Source organism: Artemia sp. Qi Xiang Cuo, chromosome 10, assembly GCF_049724085.1.
Source record: "Artemia sp. Qi Xiang Cuo chromosome 10, ASM4972408v1, whole genome shotgun sequence".
Lineage (NCBI taxonomy): Eukaryota > Metazoa > Arthropoda > Branchiopoda > Anostraca > Artemiidae > Artemia > Artemia sp. Qi Xiang Cuo.
This window is the reverse complement of record NC_142803.1, coordinates 2,930,484-2,950,410: the sequence shown is the minus strand read 5'-3', so window position 1 is coordinate 2,950,410 and position 19,927 is coordinate 2,930,484. Positions and strand designations below refer to the sequence as shown.

General features: G+C 36.8%; 1 protein-coding gene across 1 annotated transcript in view; it reads right to left on the bottom strand.

The window, feature by feature from the left end:
* LOC148947362 (uncharacterized) overlaps nucleotides 1-19,927 on the bottom strand; it is a 73,628-nt gene that overhangs the window by 38,023 nt on the left and 15,678 nt on the right. The window contains exon 2 of the mRNA XM_089095812.1: nucleotides 17,295-17,469. Within this exon, the coding sequence (XP_088951938.1) occupies nucleotides 17,295-17,469 (175 nt within the window). The remainder of the gene's footprint in view (nucleotides 1-17,294; nucleotides 17,470-19,927) is intronic.

Genomic DNA, 19,927 nt, shown 5'->3' with positions numbered 1-19,927 from the left:
AGGTTGAAATAGGAAATTTTTTTGAAGTGCTAAAATTACCTTTAGCGTGAACAGTGAGGATATGAGAAAGAAGTAGCCCCCCATAAACAAAATATTTTCTCTTCATTATAAGTTTTTTTGTTTCTTGTTACTTTTCTGATAAAAACGACTTGCTTTTTTAATTTCAGACATACAGAACTGATTATTTTATGTTTTGCTGGAATACTGAGGATGGAGTCCAAGGTGTACTGCAACATATTGTTACGTGTCACAGCGCGTGGTTTTAGTATCCCCCCCCCAAAAACAAAATCAACAATAGCATCAAGATCGGACAATTGAATAAGAACCTTTCAAGTGTCTCGCCATTTTTGACTTTTTAGTCTTTCGATTTTATTATCAAGAAATTCCAACAGACGAACACAAACATATAAACAAACATAAACGCAGACAAACAGGTGTAAAAAAGTATAGCCCGAAATGAGTGAAAATAAACCGGAACTATTGCAGATGACTTTTGTTCTGAGGGTCCTGATTCAGAATTTCTTACACTGAATTTATTGCATCTTTGTTGCAAAGTATATTCCCTCTGGGGTTGTCACACTCCAGTTCTTTAATTCATACCGCTACTAACAATTCACTGCAGCAGCAAGCGTTGTTGTGAGAACAGCATTATAGTAGGTTTTTACTTGGTTTCCCATATAATGTCCTAAGAGTTCCTTATCTGTTCCCGGGATATTGCACAGGCACCCTTTTGACAGTTTGGGTTAATAATGCATCTTTTGATTTAGTTTACATCTACTTCAACTTTCCCCGGAAAATTCAACTTTATACTCTATTCTGTTACTAAGATATTTCATCTTTTGAATTTTAACAGCCCACTTGCACTTAAACTCTTTTTGATTTAGTTTAATATTCATAGTAGTAGTGGTTTAATTTCAGTAGTAATAATTCCAGTAGCAACACCATTAGTGGTCGTAGCAGTATAAGTAGCAGTCGCAGTTACTGTATTTATCGTAGAAGTTGTAGTAATGCTAGTAGTAACTGGAATTGCAATTAGTTGCAGTTACTAGTATTCACAGTCACAAGCAGTCGCACAGGCATCTGTAGTAACTGTCGTAAGTACTTGCTTTTGCAAGTAGGTGTAGTTACTGTTAGTTACACTCACAAGGAGCCACAGTCGAAAGCACTAACAGTTGAAGTCATAAATACTGGCAGTTACAAGCAGTCGCAGTCGTGAATAGTCATAATCTTGAGTACTTGCAATAGCAAGGAGCTTCAGTCGCAGTCACAAGTATTCACAATCACAAGTAGTTACAGTTCAAGTCGCAAGTGGCTACTGTCACAAGTGGTTTCAGGCACAGTTGCAAGGAGTCAGATCAATTTATTTTTAGTTATTTATATGACTGGGAAGGGATTTCTACCATCTACTGCTTGTAGATTCGATAATTTATGGATGATAGAAAATAAATTTTACCTGAGAAGTCTCGTGGGGGCTGACTACTATCCCAAAATAACTAAATATTATATTTCTTCTAGTAAAGCCTATCTGCTTCGAAATTTTAATTTTTAGCATTTTACGTTTCTTATTTTTTGAGTTTCAATAAAAAAAAACCTTTAATGTGAAGATTTCACTTTTTATTAAAATTTAAGGACTTAAATAAGATTTTTCTTCAAGCGAGGCTCTCCTACTTTATCGATTTTTCATTTTTTTAGAATTTTCAATTTTTCTGAATTTCAATAGCAAAAAGCGATTTTCCTCTTAAAGATTCAAACTTTTTAAGAATTTCGGGATTTAAATATCGCAATTCTTCAAGTTAAACCTTTCTAATTAATTTTTCTTTCATTTTACGTATTAAGATTCTTTTTTTGTGAATTTCAATAGAAAAACCCTAATCAATATAATCATGTCAAAAATTTGAGATCCATAGAAAATTTCAGCATTCCAATATCATATTTCTTCAGGTAAAGCATTTTCGCTGCATGACCATTTTTACTTTTTTTTTTGCAATTTTCTCATCTTCTCGAAATTCTATGGAAAAAAAAATTTTATAACGAAAACTAAAGATTTTTTTAAAATTTAAGGATTTACAAATAAATTTCCTGCTTATTTTAGACATTTGATTCTTTCAATAGCAAAGCAACAGGATTCCTATTTTCTGATTTTTGCCAATATTTTTAGGGGATCTTCAATTTTCATAGTAAACTTTTAAAGGATGTTCAATTTTCTTTTTCAGGTTCTGTATTGTGACGAGAAAGAAATTTTACTAAGATTACTTTTCAGATTACTTTCTTCTATAATTTTTGGTGTTTTTATAAATTTTTATTCCTGTAGTGTGTTACTTATCTGGGGATATTAGAGGTGTAACAAACTGCGGTGGGAATATGAATGCTGACTTTTCCTTTTCAAAATTGTTCTAAAGAAAAAAAGTAAGGATTTAAAAATCAAATTTCTTTAAGAAAGGTCTTTTTACTGCAAATTTTCTTCATTTTGTAACAATTTACGATTCTTAGTTTTTGAATTTCAATAGAAAAGCCTCTTTTATGTCAAAAATTCAAGATTTCTAAAACAATTTAACATTTTTCAATAACACATCTCTTCAATTTCGGTTTTTCTACTTCATCTTTTTATTTTTTTTTTTACAATTTACAGTTTTGTTTTTCAGATTTTAATAACAAAATCCCCTTCCTGTCAGAGAATTCCAGGTTTCTGAAAAATATTTACTATTGAAAACCATATTCTTCAGGTTAAGACAATGTACTCTATATATTTTTCGCCCTTTAAACAATTTTCTCTTTTTTCCTAGTTTTAATAGCCAAAAAGCTTTCATGTCATAAATTAAAAATTTCTAAGAAATATCAATTTCAATATAGGATTTTTTCAAGTAAAGCCTTTCTATTTTATATATTTAATTTGTTTTAAGAATTCACGACTAATTTTCCTAATTTTAATAGAAAACATCCTCTGATGTCAAGATTCCACTTTTATTTAAATCCAATCATTTAAGTGTCACATTTCTTAAGGTAAAACCTACCTACCCCATGTCTTCTTTTTATTATTAACAATTGTTTCAAAATTTCAAATAAAAAAAACCTTTTTCATGTCAAAACCTCCAAATTTTAAAGAACTTTGGGACTTAAATATCATACTTCTTCAAGTAAAGCCTTTTTACTTTTGTTATAAAGTTTTAAAAAGTTTTAAGTTTTTTTTCGAGGCTTTTCAAGTTCTGTATTGAGATGAGAGGATTGAATTTCGCTAGAGCAACGTTTAATATTACGTTTTTGGATAAATTGTGTACTTTTATGAATTTTTACCCTTTAGCGTGTTAGATTTCAGGGTATACTTGACTTGTGATTAATTGTTGTACTTAAGGTGTTTTTTTGTTAAAATTCTGATTTTCTCTTGTGAAAATTGTAAGGAAGAAAAGTTATGAAATAAGAAGGATTTACTTAAAGAAATGTGATTTTGACATTTGAAATTTTTTTATATATTCAGAATATTTTGAGGGAAGGAGGTTTGCTATTGAGACTTGGAAAATATAAATCATAAACTCTCAAAAGGGAGATAAGTTGTGAAGCAGAAAGAACTTGCTTCGACAAACTTGATATTGAAATAATGAAAATTTTTAGGAATCTGGAATTTTCTACATGAAAACGGCTTTCCTGTTGAAATTTGAAAAATAAGAATCTTAAATTGTTAAAAATGAAAAAAGTAGGAAGAAGAAAGGCTTTTCTTGAGAACTTTGATGTTTAAATACCATAAATCGTTAAAAAATTCAAAAAGAAAGATGTAGAAAAACCTTAATTGAAGATATGTGATATTTAAATCCTAAAATTCTTAAAAGGCTTGAATTTTCACATGGATGTGTCTTACTATCCAAATTAAAAAATTACAGAATATTGTTAAAAAATAAAAAAAAAGCATGAAGTAGAACGCCCTTACTTTCAAAAATCGGACACTTAAATCCTTGGATTTAAGGAAAAGTGAAATCTAGACATGAAAGGGTCTAGCTATTGAAATTTGAAAGATTGTATCACCCAATTGGTTTACTGTCCACCGTAGGTAAAGTTTATGAATGCGTCACTAATAATACCCTTTACCTATACCTCGAGTCATATCTGTTATTGGCAGATACGCAATATGATTTTCACAGAAAATGACCTACCATAGACTGTCTGATTGTGCACTATCAAGAGAGGGTTGAGATCCTTTCTCAGGGGGCACAATATTCGCCTTCTCTCCTTTGACATCACAAAAACCTTTGGTCGTGTATGGCACAAGGGACTTATTTGTAAACTGAAGGCCTCTGGAGTTAATGGTTAATAATTTGAGGTGCTTGCTGAGTTTCTTCGTCAACATTCATTGCATGTTTTCTTCAACCGCACCCAGTCTTATTAGGAGTAACCCAAGGAAGTATTCTTGGGCTAACTCTCTTCTTGGTGTTCATAAACAACCTAGGGGACAACCTTGTGAAGAAACCTCACCACTTTGCTGATGACACGACAACAAAAACGTCAATTGCTAAGGACGAAGATCCCAGCCACAATGAGCTACAGGCAGACATGGGGAGAATTGACAAGTGGGCAGATGAGTGGCTTGTCAGTTTTAACGCTTTGAAAACGAAAGAAGTCCTAATTTCTAAATAAAGAAATACTTATTTTTCTTAGTATCATGCATGGTGCTAAATATTGAATAAAGTTAAAACTAAAAGTCTCGTTGGAAAGAAATTTAATTACCTCAAAAAACATTAAACACTCGTTTTGAGAGGGCAGGGCTGCTTCTCACTTATAATGCTAGTCTTAGCATTTTCACCAAAAAAATATCAATAAAAAGATGAAGCAATGAAATCTGAATAGATTTTAGATGGTTTGGCCGTGCATGGTGGATGGTAGGGGGTAACAAAAACTTTTCTTAAGAAGTTCAAAAAACTTGTCTCATTTTTACAAAGAGGGATTAGATCAATTTATTGGTTCTTCATGGTTAGGAAGGAAATCAAGAATTACCATGTTCACTCATTATAAACAAAACTCTTAATTAGGGAAAATACAGGTACAATTTTGTCCTGTGCGACAATGTTATCTATCTTGGAAACACCAAATGCCGTATAGGTTAAACTTTTTTAAAATTTTGTTATAAAATAAGCTTTCCTATGGATTTTAATATAATTTTCTTAAGGTAAAGCCTATTGCTGACTTTAGGCGGGAGCGAAGCATGACCCTCCCCCTAGGTACAATATAAAATCTGTCAACGCACCTCAACGTGGTGAAGGGATGTAAACATTGCTAAGCTTCACGCCGAGCAAGGTGATGACTAAAGCGCTGCAGGATGACCTCAAGGAGTGGTGCCCCTCGTGGGAATTATTTCCTATTAAACGACACAGCATTTGCAATGAATTCGGATTCACGGATAATTCTTTTGGGTTTGGTCTGTTTTGGTAGGTGTTTTCCTACTAAAAAACTTCTTCCTAGCTAAATTATGTACTATGGGTTGCCTCATCATAGTAGTGTAATATATGTAGTCAAGAATATATAATGAATTGGAGGTAATAGGCTGAGATTGTCTGTGTAAGATTTTGACTCTTGTTGATAGAAGAGCAAGGCCAAATGCTGAAAACCATGTTACGACCAAGATGGGCCCAGAACTCAAAAACCCTACATTCATGGAGGTCCAAGTTACTTCTTGCTGTCTGTTTCTAAGCCGGCTTAAACGCTTCTGTGTAGACTTGAAAAGATGGGCTAGTCGCTGTCCTGCACTGGTCCTGGAACTATTGATTTGTCAATGACCAAATAATTTCAGTTATTTAAAGAATATGAAAATTGCAGCTTGGAATGTTACAGCGTTAAAAAATAAATATCGTATCAACATTTTCACTGACGACTTCAGACGCTTTAAACTGGACCTATTGGGAGCTTCAGAAACTCATATCCCAGGGGTAGGAAACATGAAACTGGGTAATATAGAATTTATTTAGTCAGGCAGGAATGACGGGGCACATTGACAGGGATTAGGGCTCATGATGAATAAAGGGGATTCTAAGTGTTGTTTTTGGCTGAGAAAAAAAAAAAATAATATGCTAGTCACTCATTTTATGACTAAAAAGTGTAGTGTATCAGTCATAGTTGTGTATTCCCTTAAAGGATCGACTGACAGAGATTGTAATGACTCAAATTCATTTTACTTACAGCTGCAGGAACAGACCGATAGGGTCCAAGGTAGAAATACGGTGTTTTTATTATACGATGTTGATGCCCAGGTCGATAGAAATAGGGATAGATGGTATCTTAGCCTAGGTAAATTGTGTGTTGGAAAAGATAACAATATAGGCTACAGACTGCTGCTAATTTGTTGGTATAGCATTCCAGTTATAACCAATGCAGAATACAGAATTTGGTCATAGAATGGAATAGAACACAGTATTCCCATGACGATAAGACAGCTAATCTTATTGATTATGTTATTGTAGACCGAAGACTGAGAGGTTCATTATAAGATACTAGGGACACTAGGGTATATACGAGGGCTGTTATTGATGTTAAAAGTAAAAATAACCATCTAGTAGTATCTAGGGTTAATTTAAAGCTGAAATTTAGGAAGGGTAACTATCTTCTGGAAAGCTATGACGCTGGTGTAATCCATGATGAGAATTTGAGAGAAATTATCTAGAAACAGATGAATGCTAAACTAAATAGTTTAAAATTTGAGGATGACGAAGATGGATGGAATAGCTTTAGGAAAACAATCTCTGAAATCACTGCTAGTGTCTTATCGAAACAAGTTAGAAACTAAGCTAGGAACTCAGCTAGTATGGACATACTTAAAATTCTTGAAATATGTAATGAAAAGCAAATACCACATACCACGTTTCGTGCTGTACGAGCCTGACAAAGTACCAGTTATCGTAGGGGAATCAAGTGCTACGCTTGATCGTAAAATTAAAGAACTACGTGTTAAATTCTGTAATTGCGTCCTGTTGAAGTGCAACCCCAGCCTTCTTTGTCTCAAGTCCCCACACAATGATACAAACTCTCTTTTGCCGTTATATTAAAGAATCCACCTAAAGAGCTGAACGACCCCAAGGACTGCAAAACTTTTATTGATAATGTATGCGGTGACTTGAAGTTGGCGATAACTAAGCTTAGACAGGGAAAAGATACTTGGCGCCTCGTTGTAAAGTGATAAAAATGAAGGTAATGCTGTAACTAATGCTATCAAATCTAAGGACCACTTGCTAAAATTACAGCTAAAAGTTCCAGTGTATTATGGAACTCCCCCGTTTCGTCACTGACAGTGTTGCTGACGGTCAGTTGTAGAACTTGATAACTAACTGTACCGAAGTCTCCTGTATCGGCAAACCTAGGTCCTACGAGCTTCAGTTTTCTCACCGAGAAGAATTATTAGCAGCCATTTCCCTGTCAGTGTTAATCGAGTATGAGCGAATCCCCATAGAGAAGTTTCTACCTCTCCCTCCTCGCTGCTACAACTTCCAAGCTTACGGACATGTTGCCCAGCACCGTAAAGCTCAAACTCGCTGTCTCGCTGTTCGCGCTGTGCGCAGACAGGACATTCGAACAAGCTGGAAAGTCTCTGTCAAATAAAATGCAGTGTCCGCTGTACAACTAGGCTTACCACCCTTGTTACAGCTACAAATGTTCTGTCGCACAGAAACTTATGAATACCCCAAAACGAGCACTGATATACGCGTTAGATCATGGAATATTAATGGAAGCATCTCAAAGAAATTACCCACATACAAACTCTATGTAACACGAACGACGTTATTATCTTACAAGAGCACCTTCTCACTCCCGACAGTCTATGTTTGTTGAGCACGATTGCTTCTACTGCCGTAATAATTCGTGCCGCTAGACACTCTGGGGATGGTCGGCCGACTGGGGGTAGTGCTATTCCTGCTAGAAGTTTCCTCATGCCTGAACACTTTCACGACAGTGACTATTTTATGGAAGTCAAAACTCAGAATTATGTGGTTGTTTCAGTGTATTTACCCACCGATTACCGGAATGCTACATCAGAAAGACAATTTGATCAATCCTGCCGCCTAATTAGTTCCCTCGTGTCTGATTATCAAGTACAATACCTAGCAGTAATCCTAGCTGGTGATTTGAACTATAACCTTTTTCACGACAGTAGCAGTCGTGCAAATATTCTGAATAGTGTGTGCCCTCAGCTCTTGGCCGTCGAGAAAACCCAAGGTTTTACATATATCCATAGCTCTGGCAGTACCTCTTCTCTGGACTTTTTCATGTGTTCCCCGAATGTAAAACCAGACTAAGGATCCTCACTTATCTCTACTTTCCAAAACTCAGACCGTATGCCTTTCAGTAATATATTCCCTGTTCAATTAATTACACCAAGGGATTCAAGCCCAGACAATGATAGTAAATGTCATAAATCCACCGATTGGCCTTGTGTAGATATGTTAATGTTCTGGGCTGTTAATGATTCTATTTTGATATAGATCGAAGTGCTGTTTCATCTATTTTTCCAAAAAAATTATTAACATTTGCAGAGAAGCAAACATTGCTGAATATTTACTGTGCAGAGATCGTTCACGCTCTACACGCTACGGAACGTGCTAGTGTACCCATACGAAGAGTGCGTTTTGGAACTGAGAAGATTGGTTGGTCAGGTGACCCCTACCTAGTTGATTCTTGTGCTAAATCGAAATTCTGGTTTCGTGTCTGGAAGGAGTGTGGTTTGCCACGGCAAGTTTTGGTAAATGAAATTTGTCTGAAAACAAAGAACGTTTCGCAAAAGTGCTTAGGCAGCACCAGGCTAAATCAGTAGCTGAAGCTGAAATATCAAGTAAAGCCACAAGTGAACCTAATTTCATATGAAAAGTTCTCAAAAGAGATAATTCAAAATCCTATAATGCATTCAAAGTTACCAGTGACCAGTGGTATGATTACTTTAAAAGTGAATTTTCCGAGCTTGATCCATCATTGTCAAATTAATATGAAAGGGAGCTTGATGGTTGCTTAGGCCAATCAATTGATGAGATCAGTTTTATTGTTACTCGATCTGCCGTTACTGAGTGCACTTCTAAGCTACAAAAGAAAACTTCTCTTGGTGCTGATGGCCTCTGTGCAAAGCATCTAAGATGTGGGTCCTCTCTCTTGATTGAGCATCTGTCCCTACTCTTTAAGATGATATATTCTAATGTGGTATAGTTCCAGATTTGTTCAGAACTGGAGTAATAGCCCAGGTATTAAAAAGGGGAAAGCCCTCGGACTAACTTTCTTCTTTTAGGCCATTTAAGGTTTCACCGGTTTTGTGCAAAGTTTTTGAGTTACTAATTATTGACGAGATATCTGATAAGTGTTATAAGCTGCATAGCCAATTTGGCTTCAAGAAAGGAGTAGGCCGCGACCATGCTCACTGTTTGATTGCTAATTTACTTCTACATCCTCATGAAAATAATGAGGTATTACATTTTGCTGGGTCAGACGTATCTAGAGCTTTCGACACGGGTATACATATCTTATTGACTGCTTATAAGCCTGGAGTTAATATTTCTATCATCAAATCGATACGTGATACGTATAAAAAGCTAAATATCAGAGTTAAGGTTATAATCTCACCTGGTAAGGTAGAACTCACTCCTTCAAGTCCAGTATAGAGGGTATTAGACAGGGCGCTGTTACTTCTCCGCCCCTGTTTAATAATACTGTTATTGTGCCACAACAGAACGTTCTAACCAATTGTATATTTAAAGGTATTGATGTTTCGCTAGCTGACTATGCTGATGAATTCCTTGACATTAGTAGAACAGCCTTTGGAATTGAGGAAAATTTTCGAATTATCGATAGAAAGTATAAAAGTATTGGTATTCGATTTAATGAGAGTAAGACTGAGTTCCTGGTGTTCAATCACCGTTCAAATTGCCTGACAAATTTTCAGTTGGGTGAACATGTTATTAAAGTACAAGATACACTTGCTATCTGGGCGTACAGATTTGATCAAATCTTCGCACTACGCGTCAACTTTTGAAAGATTTTTTTTTGCCAGAAAATCTAGGAACGCGTATGGTTTACTAGTTGCGTTAAAGTTTAAATTTAACCACCGTATCTTATCTAGCGTTTATAATGCATTTGCTGTTCTGCATCTACTTGCCCTTGCACTAATTTTGGTCTCTTCTTACTGCTTCAGATATTAAGGATATACGGACGTGTTTCTACAGGTATGCGAAATAGTTGCCACGGCTGCCTCTCTGGACTAACAACAGCTCCCTATCCTCGTGGTATAGAGTTACTATTCCAGTGTCCGTCGTGCAGAAAAGAAATGATAGATATCGGAGGCAGACTATTGGTGAAAGCACCTCTGAAATTGTCCTTCGTTGATAATGTGTTTGTTCTTGCATATTATGGCCCTTATCTGTATTTTTTCTTTTTTTCCTGTCAGTTCTGCTTTGTTTTGGTTTTGTTTGAATTTGTCAGAGTTTATTTGTTTCTTTCCCTTTCCTTTCTCTATGCTCTATCAGTGTTGTATTTTACATCTATGATGGGCGAGCAATTAATACATACATACAAAATATAATATTGATGAGATTGGCTTACGTTTGATATAGAGGAGAAGAGGCTTGTACATGAGCTATCTGAGGGATATATCACATGAAAATAAGAAATGTAAAGAAAATGGAGAAACCATTAAATATTAACTAGGGAGGTGTAAGGTGGAAGCTATGGATAAAATTTCCGAAGACTGGGAAGATGCAGCTAGACGGCAAAATATTAAAATAATGCGCTGGCATGTTAATAAACAGAGAGGCAGTAATCAATCCGGACTTGTCCCAGCTAAAAGATAGGAACCGGGCCACAATTAGTGATAAGGAAAGATATAAAAAGAGATGGGCAAAAACATCTGAGAGTGTGCTAAACACTGATAGGGTAACAGGAAAATATATAAAGGAGAATGAAAAACATTGTGACAACTTAAATGTGGAGGAAGATATATTTTGTAAAAAAAAAAAATAGGTAACAGTACTAAATGAATTAAAATATAATGAGGCTCCAGGTGCTGATAGTGTGGAAGATCAGTTTCTTAAATATGGTGGCTCTGAGGTTAGAAACAAGTTACTGAACGATATGAATATGATTTTAAAAAAGGGGAAGTATTTAGTGATGTTAGGACAATCCTAATTAAACCCCTATATAAGATAGGTGATAAGAGTGAGTGTGATAATTATAAAAGCACTAGCCTAGTATCTGTAGGTAGCAAATTATTTAGTGTGATGATATTTTTAGACTTAGAGATGCTGCAGACAAAGCTTCAAGAGAAGAAAAAATGTGGTTTTAGGAAGAACAGAAAATGTTTCGACCATATTTCCATTCTTAGATTAATAACTGAGAAGTGCGAGAGTCATCGAACTCTCTTAGTCCTTAGTTCTATAGATAATGAGCAAGCTTTCAATTCAGCTTACAGAAGAGCTTTAGCGAAGGTCTTATCCTTGTGTGGTATACCAGACTGACACTGAATGCACCTAGCGTCTTTTATTATAGCTGTACATCTCCCTCAACATGCCCTGAAATTTTCAACTTATTGTCTTAAGTTACTGCAGACATGTCTTTTAAGACACACACATACACTCTCTCTCTTACACACACACACCCTTAAACACACACAATCACGCGCACGCATGCGTGTTATAACTTTCATCATCACGAACTCTTTGATTCCTCGAATATGTTTCTTGAAGAACATTTCGTGGTCACCTTGTCTTTTTCTATTGTCTCATGAGTTATAAAATTTATTCTTACATCCTTCTGATTAGTGTCTTCCATGGTGTTTTGTTACAATTAAGGAGAACATCTTCACACCCTGTTCTGGCAAGTGTCGTCCGCAGAAGTCTTACGAGTTACCAAAATTTGATGGTTTGGTGATAAAAGCACCAAGAAAGACACAAATCTTGATTTGAAGAAAGAAATTTGATGATGAAAGTGCCAACGACACTGAAAGCGACATTCTATTGTTTTAGTCAGTTATGTGGAAACCTATATGTCTTAAGAAACACTCATGTTTAGCTAAAATTTTTTCGGTAATTGCGGGTTTCAAATTAATAAAAAAGGAAGCGTTCCTAAGAAATGAATAAATAATAGATAGAAATTAAATAATAGATAGAAATCATGTGATGCCGAATAGATTAAGGAGATTTAGCTTTCCGTTGAAGATGTACTTGCCTATAGGAATCAACATTTTGTAAATTTTTTGAATCTTCATGAGCGAAAAGCTTTTTCAAATTTAACATTTGAGATTGCCAATCTGAAATTACATGAGACACAATTTGGTGTACCAGAGACAGTCCTTTGTCACTTCTGTGTGCTTATTCAGGCTTTTACATTGATTGCAGTATTTTTGAGGTTATAAAGATGTGAATATTATTTATGTTTTCAGTTTGTATTTTTCTTTATCTATTGCTTTGAATTTAATCAAATTTTTTACCGTTGATAAACACTCCTGGACGTGGAGTCGAAATATTCGGATTTTTATTCAGAGTTTAGTCGCAATTCAGAGTTCAAAGTGTCAACATCAAAATTGGATATTGTATGAACATTAATAGTTCAGTAAGTTGTAGTGAAGAAAACAAAAAATTCGCAATGGGTATTAGTGACGTACAATCATGACATATTTTTATTGACGTACATATGTGTCTACTACTCTGCTGACTTAGTTTCTGGACATTTATATATTTATAGTGTGTGAAGCCATTTTAACGTTACCCTAATTTGCAAGCAGAAGAGGGACAGTAAACCCGTGGCAAGTGCCGTTGTACCTGCCAGGAAAGTCTCCCCCAAACTGCAGGGAATAGGAAGAATGAGGGCTGACGCTTCCCTTGTTTATTGGGGTAAAACGGGTTTCAAGAATGGGAGAGACTCTAATCCTAAATGCTGTATTGAACTATATATTGCGATCAATGGCAGTCTGAATAAAGAACGAAGTGTTTTTAGAACGAGCTGTGGACTTTTTCGAATGAGACTCGATTCCAAAGACAAAAGAACTGTTAAATAAGGAGGCCGATGCTGGTGATTGATTTGCGAAAAACGTGCAACATGAGGATAATTTAGTGGATATTGCTAAGCTGCTTGCAAGATGCGCTAAAAACGGATAGAACTCCCCTAGTGCGTTATATTTGATCCCCAAGAAGTACCGGCCAGTGGAGCAGAAGTAGGCGCAAGTATTATACCGTCGGTGAATGAAATGCGGTGGCAGTTGTCGGGTTTTCTCGAGCGTTACAACCAAGTTCCACTCCCATGGCCACCCGGTAATTCTATAAGTGACGGGAGCCAACCTATTCCTGTCCCAGATAGACATTCCCCACTACCCTATTCCGTAGCTCTGAAGAACCCGCCCCCCCCCCCTACTAACACGCCAGAAGAACGAAAATAGTTTCTTACGAGCATGTGCGAGAAGACATGTCGGTTGATGATGTTGAATTGAAAAGAAACCGATCTGAATAGCGTCTTGTTGTTAAAACGAAGGACAAGACAGACAGCATTGCTTATTTAATCAACCAGAAATCATAAAGTGTAGAAGCTAAGGTGAAATCCCCAGCTTTCATAGGCGTGATCAAAAACATTCCAACCACACACGATGCCAACATGGTAAAAGCCTGCGTTTCAGGTTGCGAAAGGGCAGAGCAGTGTGGTTCTAGTAAAACCTATAAGTTGTACTTTTCCTCCCATTATCAGCTAGATATACAGGTATAGGGCTATGAAAACCCCGCCAAAACTTTATTTTGAACGTTTTACGATTTAAGAATTTGTGTACCTCCCAAAAAGATGCTCTAATTGCCAGAAATTTGGTCACGTTTCAGTGGTGTGCTCCGCTCCCCAGATTTAGATAATTTCGGATACTACACTGTCCACGTTGTGATGTCCAAGGCCATACGTCAAATGCTAGTACCCCATGAACAAAACCAATTGGATGTACAGCATGTAAGTCGGCAAAACATACATGTCAGTCATTCCAATGCCCTGAGATGAAAAAGCAAATTGAAAAACAAAAACGCTCCGATGAATGAATAGAATACTAGGATTATCTCTTGGAATATGAATGGAGGTGTGTCTCACATAAACCGTGTAATTGAAGAACTATGTCGGCGTAGCGATATTCTGTGCAATACAAGAACATTTGCTGACAAATGATAGCCTCAGCCTACTCAAGTTTTCAGACAATCATACATTTTATTTTGTACCAGCCAAGTCTCGTCAACGCAAGAGGCCCTCAGGTGGACTAGCGATCGTATGTAGTTCTGCCATTGATTAAGAGAGTCTTCATGCAGCTGAAAACTTCATAGCTATAAGGGTTGAGAACTTTTTGATTGTCAATGTCTACCTTCCACTAACTACAGTGACGAAGAATCGGATAACACATTCTCGGAAGCAGTACGACCTCTTGCAAAGTACATACTAGAGGTTCTATCTCAAATATTGACCATTTCGCATGCACACCATACGTGAGTGGCACAGTGAGCGTGCCAATGGGAAGTCACTCCACCAACCACATCCAAATTGAAGCATGTGTTAATGTTTGTATCCAAAAGGCAAAAATTACTTCAGTGTGGCATGAAATAAAAGATTGGTCAAAGCCGACTTCCTGCTTTATCGGACAGTGCTTGACATGACGCTTCAGAAGATCAGCCTGCCATTTAGTCTACTACAAGCCAACATGCAAAGGAATATCAAGGAAACTAAAATACAGGTTAATGCCTTCTGTGCTGAAATCACCCACGCACTACTAACCACAGAAAAGGCTGATTTTCCAGTTAGGAAAATTTGTGAAGGTACTGAAATCCCGGGGTTCTCAAAGAATCAAGAGCTAGTGAAAGCGTGCCTGGATGCTAAGTTCTTGTTCTCAGTGTGGAGGGAAAGTAGTCATCCTAAATCCGGTGTTGTGAATTATCTCCGTGTACACACAAAACTTAAACTTGAGAAAGGCCTCAAGCAGCATCGCCCGAATATTAAAAATAATTATACAGAGCGAATAATTAATGATCCAATTCGTTTATGGAAAGACCACATGAAAGATCGCCCAAAAACACCCAATTCCTTGCCTAGTGATGCATATGACCGGTGAGCTTACTTTACGAGCGCATTTAGTGCCCCGAATCCAAGTGTAGCTAGACCATATATCGAACAACTTGAATCTCTGCTATCAAACTCGAGTTTTTTGCACTTTACCGTATCTGTTTCGGATGTAAATGAAAATGTCTGTAGGCTGAAAAAGAAAAAATCGCGCGGAGTTGACGATTTTTATGCACTTCACCTTGTGAAGGGTACTCGTCTTGTGCATGAAATGTTAACATTATTGTACCAAATCATATTCGTAGTTAGTTTTGTACCCAATGTTTTCTGTACAGGGCAACTTACGCCCATCCTGAAAAAAGGAAGCCAGCTAACATATGATCCTCTTATCGCCCAATTACTGTGTTGCTAATTTTATGCAAGCTTCTAGAAATGCTAATATTGTCAAATGTTTGACACTGTGGCTTAAGGCCAAACCACCAGTGTGGTTTTGCGACAGAGATCGGTTGAGCTGATGCTAAGTTCCCAGTTGCTGCTATTTTGTCTGATTCTGAGGCAAAGGGTGATCCACTAGTTATTGGCTCTTTTGATAAGAGCCGGGCTTTTGATTCGTCAGTGCACGTGAAGATCCTTCTAGAAGCGTATAAACAAGGGCTAACTTTGTGTATTGTCAGAGTATTATATTATATGTACAATAACCTTAGCGCGCAAATCAAAATACCCTCAAATCCGGTTGAATCCGTTGTTGTACTGGTCCGTAAAGGAGTCAGGCAAGGTTCAGTTGTGTCTCCAAGGTTGTACAACAATAATGTTCTGCCAGCATAAGCCCAAGTAGCTACGTCTTGTGTTTCAAAAGGGATTGATGATTCGTTGATGACATATGCGAACGACCTGCTTAATTTGAACATGTCCACTGATCGACTTTCGAAGAGTTTTAATGTGTTGAATAGGGAATACAATAGCGAAGGTTTGTCGTTTAATGTGTCAAAATCTGCCATTTTGTTTTTCAATGCGGAGCAGTGTGAAGAAGAAATCCATTTGGGCGATTCAATTGTGAAACCATCTGAGAGTATTACTTACCTTGGTTTACCAATTGGTCGAAGCCTCCAATCCACCAGGACGCAGCTTGTACGACGCGTCGAAGTCAAAATTTGGATTGCGTATGGGTCAATTATTGGTAACAGACATCGGTGCTGCCGTAAATATCTTGCGTCGCTGTATGATGCCATTGCCCTTCCACATGTACTGTATATAGAGCCTTTTTGGAAATACCTGTCGTCCGCTCAGTGTGCAAAAGTATGAGTTCTGTTTTTTCGATTCGCGATGTTCCTTCTGAGACTTCTACCATGGACGAGTATCTCCTATATCATGCGTAATTATGGTGTATCCGATCCAACAGTCTGTGTTAACCGTGTCGCCGATAATTTTCTGAAAAACACTAAGGGAAGAGCGAACCCGTGGCTAGCCATCCTGTGCCAATAGTTTTGCTAATGTACATAATGTTTTAATATGTTTAAAGGTGTTCCTTAGTGTGACTTTGCTTTTCTTTTTCCTTTGCTATACTCCGTTTTAATTCCATGTGAATTTTCGGGCAATAAAAATAGTTACTTATTATTTATAAGTGTATTGTTATTTTTCCTCTGTTTTATTTATATTCTGCCCATTTTCTCTCTCTTAAATTCCAATGATGAGGTATTTTTTCTAATTTTTAAAAAGAATTTAAAAGTTTTCACTTGTTTCTAATAAAAATTTGCGACGCTATTAAAGAAACGTAACAAGGAATTTTAAGGAGAAATTAATTTTGTGCATATTAGCTGGCATTTATGTATGTATTTTATGTAAAAATCGTATATTGCTGGTTTGTTGATTTGTTGGTTTTTTTTTCATTATACTCCCTAATTTCGGAGCTCAATAAAATATTTGAATAAAATACGTCTTTTACTCTACAAAAAAAGAGGATAAAATCTACTACACGCTCTCTAATGCTTAACAATAAACTAAAGGAACTCTGTCTCGTCGGTTCACCTCTCTCGTAGGTACACCTGTGCTAAAAACCCATAAAAAAGAAGTAATTGTGGTGCCGCCCACATTTGAAAAGGTTTACACCAGGGGGTGCATGACAGATGCGTTGGAAGCATCCTATATGGTTCACGAAGTGTAATTTATTTGGTGGCAGGAGACTAACTGTGACAGAATTGAGCCAATGGTGTTGAGCCAAGGGGCTCTCCAAGATGCACACTTCGTGGCAGAAAGTTGAATACTCTTTATAAATAAGATACCTTTTCTTGAGCAGACCTTCAGATTCATCAAACAAAGAATCCAAAAATAGAGTGACTGGTAGGAAAACCTGGAACAGCCCCCGAACTGACAGTTTTCCTGTTCCTTGTGTTATCAGTGGCAGAGTGAACTGGTTGTTAATGGCCCATCTAGGACGGATCAGAATCGGACTTGACACTGAAAGATATATTCAAGTTGTTAGTTTAATATTATTAGTTATCAAACAGTTCGTGGTAACGAACTGTAAGTAAGGAGCGACCCGGCACAATGGTAACCGAAACTCTATAAAACGGGATTTTGATACCAATAGATACATACAAAGAATCAGATTTTATTGCTGATTTCAAATATATAAGTTTCATTAAGTTTAATCCTACCCATCAAAAGTTACGCGCCTTAGAAAATTTGACTTATTTTCGAAAAAAGGGGGAAAGACCCCCTAAAAGTTATAGAACCTTAATGAAAATCACACAACCATATTTGATCAGCGTATCAGTTAACCAGCGTATCAGTTTGATCAGCGATCAGCGTATCAGTTAACCCTACTGTAGAGGTTTCAAGCTCCTATATGAAAAAATGTGGAATTTTGCATTTTTTGCCATAAGAAAGATCACGGTTGCGTTTTTTTTTTTTTTGTTTTTTTTCCAGGGATGATCGTATCGACCCAGTGGTCCTAAAATATCGTAGGAGGGCTCATTGGAATGAAAATTAAAAGTTCTAGTGCCCTTTTTAAGTGACCAAAAAATAGAGGGCAACTAGGCCCCTTCCCACGCTCCTTTTTTCCCAAAGTCACCCGATCAAAATTTGAGACTGCCATTTTGTTCAGCATGGTCGAAAGTATGATAACTATGTCTTTTAGGATGACTTAGTCCCCCGAAGTCCCTGGGGGGAGGGCTGGAAGTTATGAACTTTACCCAATGTTAACATATAGTATTGGTTATTGGGAAGTATACAGAAGTTTTCAGGGGGATATTTTTTGGTAGTGGGGGGATCGGGGGTTATGTGGGAGGATCTTTCCATGAAGGAAGTTTCCATGGGGAAAGGGACATTGCTATGAAGGTGGGCACCGGATGTCCCAGCATTATTTGAAAAAAGATCAGAAATTAAATATAAAAACCAAGTTTTTCAACTGAAAGTAAACAGCAACATCGAAACTTAAAACGAACAGAAAATATTACGTATATGATTGAATTCACCCCTAGTCAATACCTCGCTCTTTAAGCCAAAGTTTTTTAGTACTTTCATAAGAGCTATCTATTCTAAATAACGGCCTTTGTGTTTAAGGGGTCATTTTTAAGGAATTGGAACAAAATTCGAACTTTAGCTTAAAGAGCGAGGTATTGGCTAAGGGGCGAACCCCTAATATACGTATTAAAAGTATATGAATATAGAAGTTCGTTACATAAGTTAATTCGTAAGTTACGTAAGTTTATTACTAATAAAAACGTTTGTAAAAAAATTTAACAAATTTCGAGAAAGCCATTTAACCAAATAAAAGTAAAATTAATATGCAAATTGTGTTTTAATTATTCATGTACGGTGAGCCAAAATCAAAATCGGCACTAATTCAAAAACGTTCAAAAATTAAATAAAAAAACAAGTTTTTTTTAACTGAAAGTATGGAACGACGTTAAAACTTAAAACGAACAGAAATTATTCCGTATATGAAAGGGGCTGCCCCCTCCTCAACGCCTCGCTCTTTACGCTAAGATTTGACTTTCTCACAACTCTATTTTTTTTTAAACAATAAAAAATTTTAGCTTAAAGAAAGGGGCGCTGAGGAGAGGCAGCCCCTATCATAAACGGAATAATTTATGTTCGTTTTAAGTTTTAACGTCGTTCCTTACTTTCATAGGCAGCGCGCTAGCGCTGCCTAATTAAAGAACGATGGGGTTATAATGTATTTTTTTTCCTCCATACCCGGGCACTTCGTATCGAACGGAGTTGTCGTAGAAACTTCGAAAAGGGCTCATTCGATTGGAAATTGGAGTGGCTGGTGCCCTTTATAATAGTCGAAAGTGATTGGAGGGCAACTAGCCCCTCCATGCCCATCATTCCCCCAACACATATCCAATCAAAATTTTGAGATAGCCATTTTGTTCAGCGTAGTTCATTTCTTGATAGAAAATATATTTTTGAGGAGGACACTCCCCCACAACCCTCAGGGCAAGGGTTTTAATTTATGCCCTGGGGGAAAATAAGGTTTTTTATAGAAGGAGTTGTCGTAGAAACTTCAAAAAAGGCTCAAAGGGTTTTAAGTTATGCCCTGAGGGCATATAAGAACGATGTTGGCACAATGTACTATTTATTATTTTTTCCTTTAGAGCAGGGCACTTCACATGGAAGAGGTCGTCGTAGACACTTCAAAAAGGGCTCATTCGATTGGAAATTGAGAGTTCTAAAGCCCCTTTTAATAGTCGAAAGTGGTTAGAGGGCAACTAGCCCCTCCACGCCCATCATTTTCCCAAAAAACATCGAATCAAAATTTTGAGTTAGCCATTTTGTTCAGCGTAGTTGATTTTCAGATAGAAAATATGTATTTGAGGAGGACATTCCCCCACAACCCTCAGGGCAAGGGTTTTAATTTATGCCCTGGGGGCAAATTAGGTTTTTTTGTAGAAGGAGTTGTCGTAGA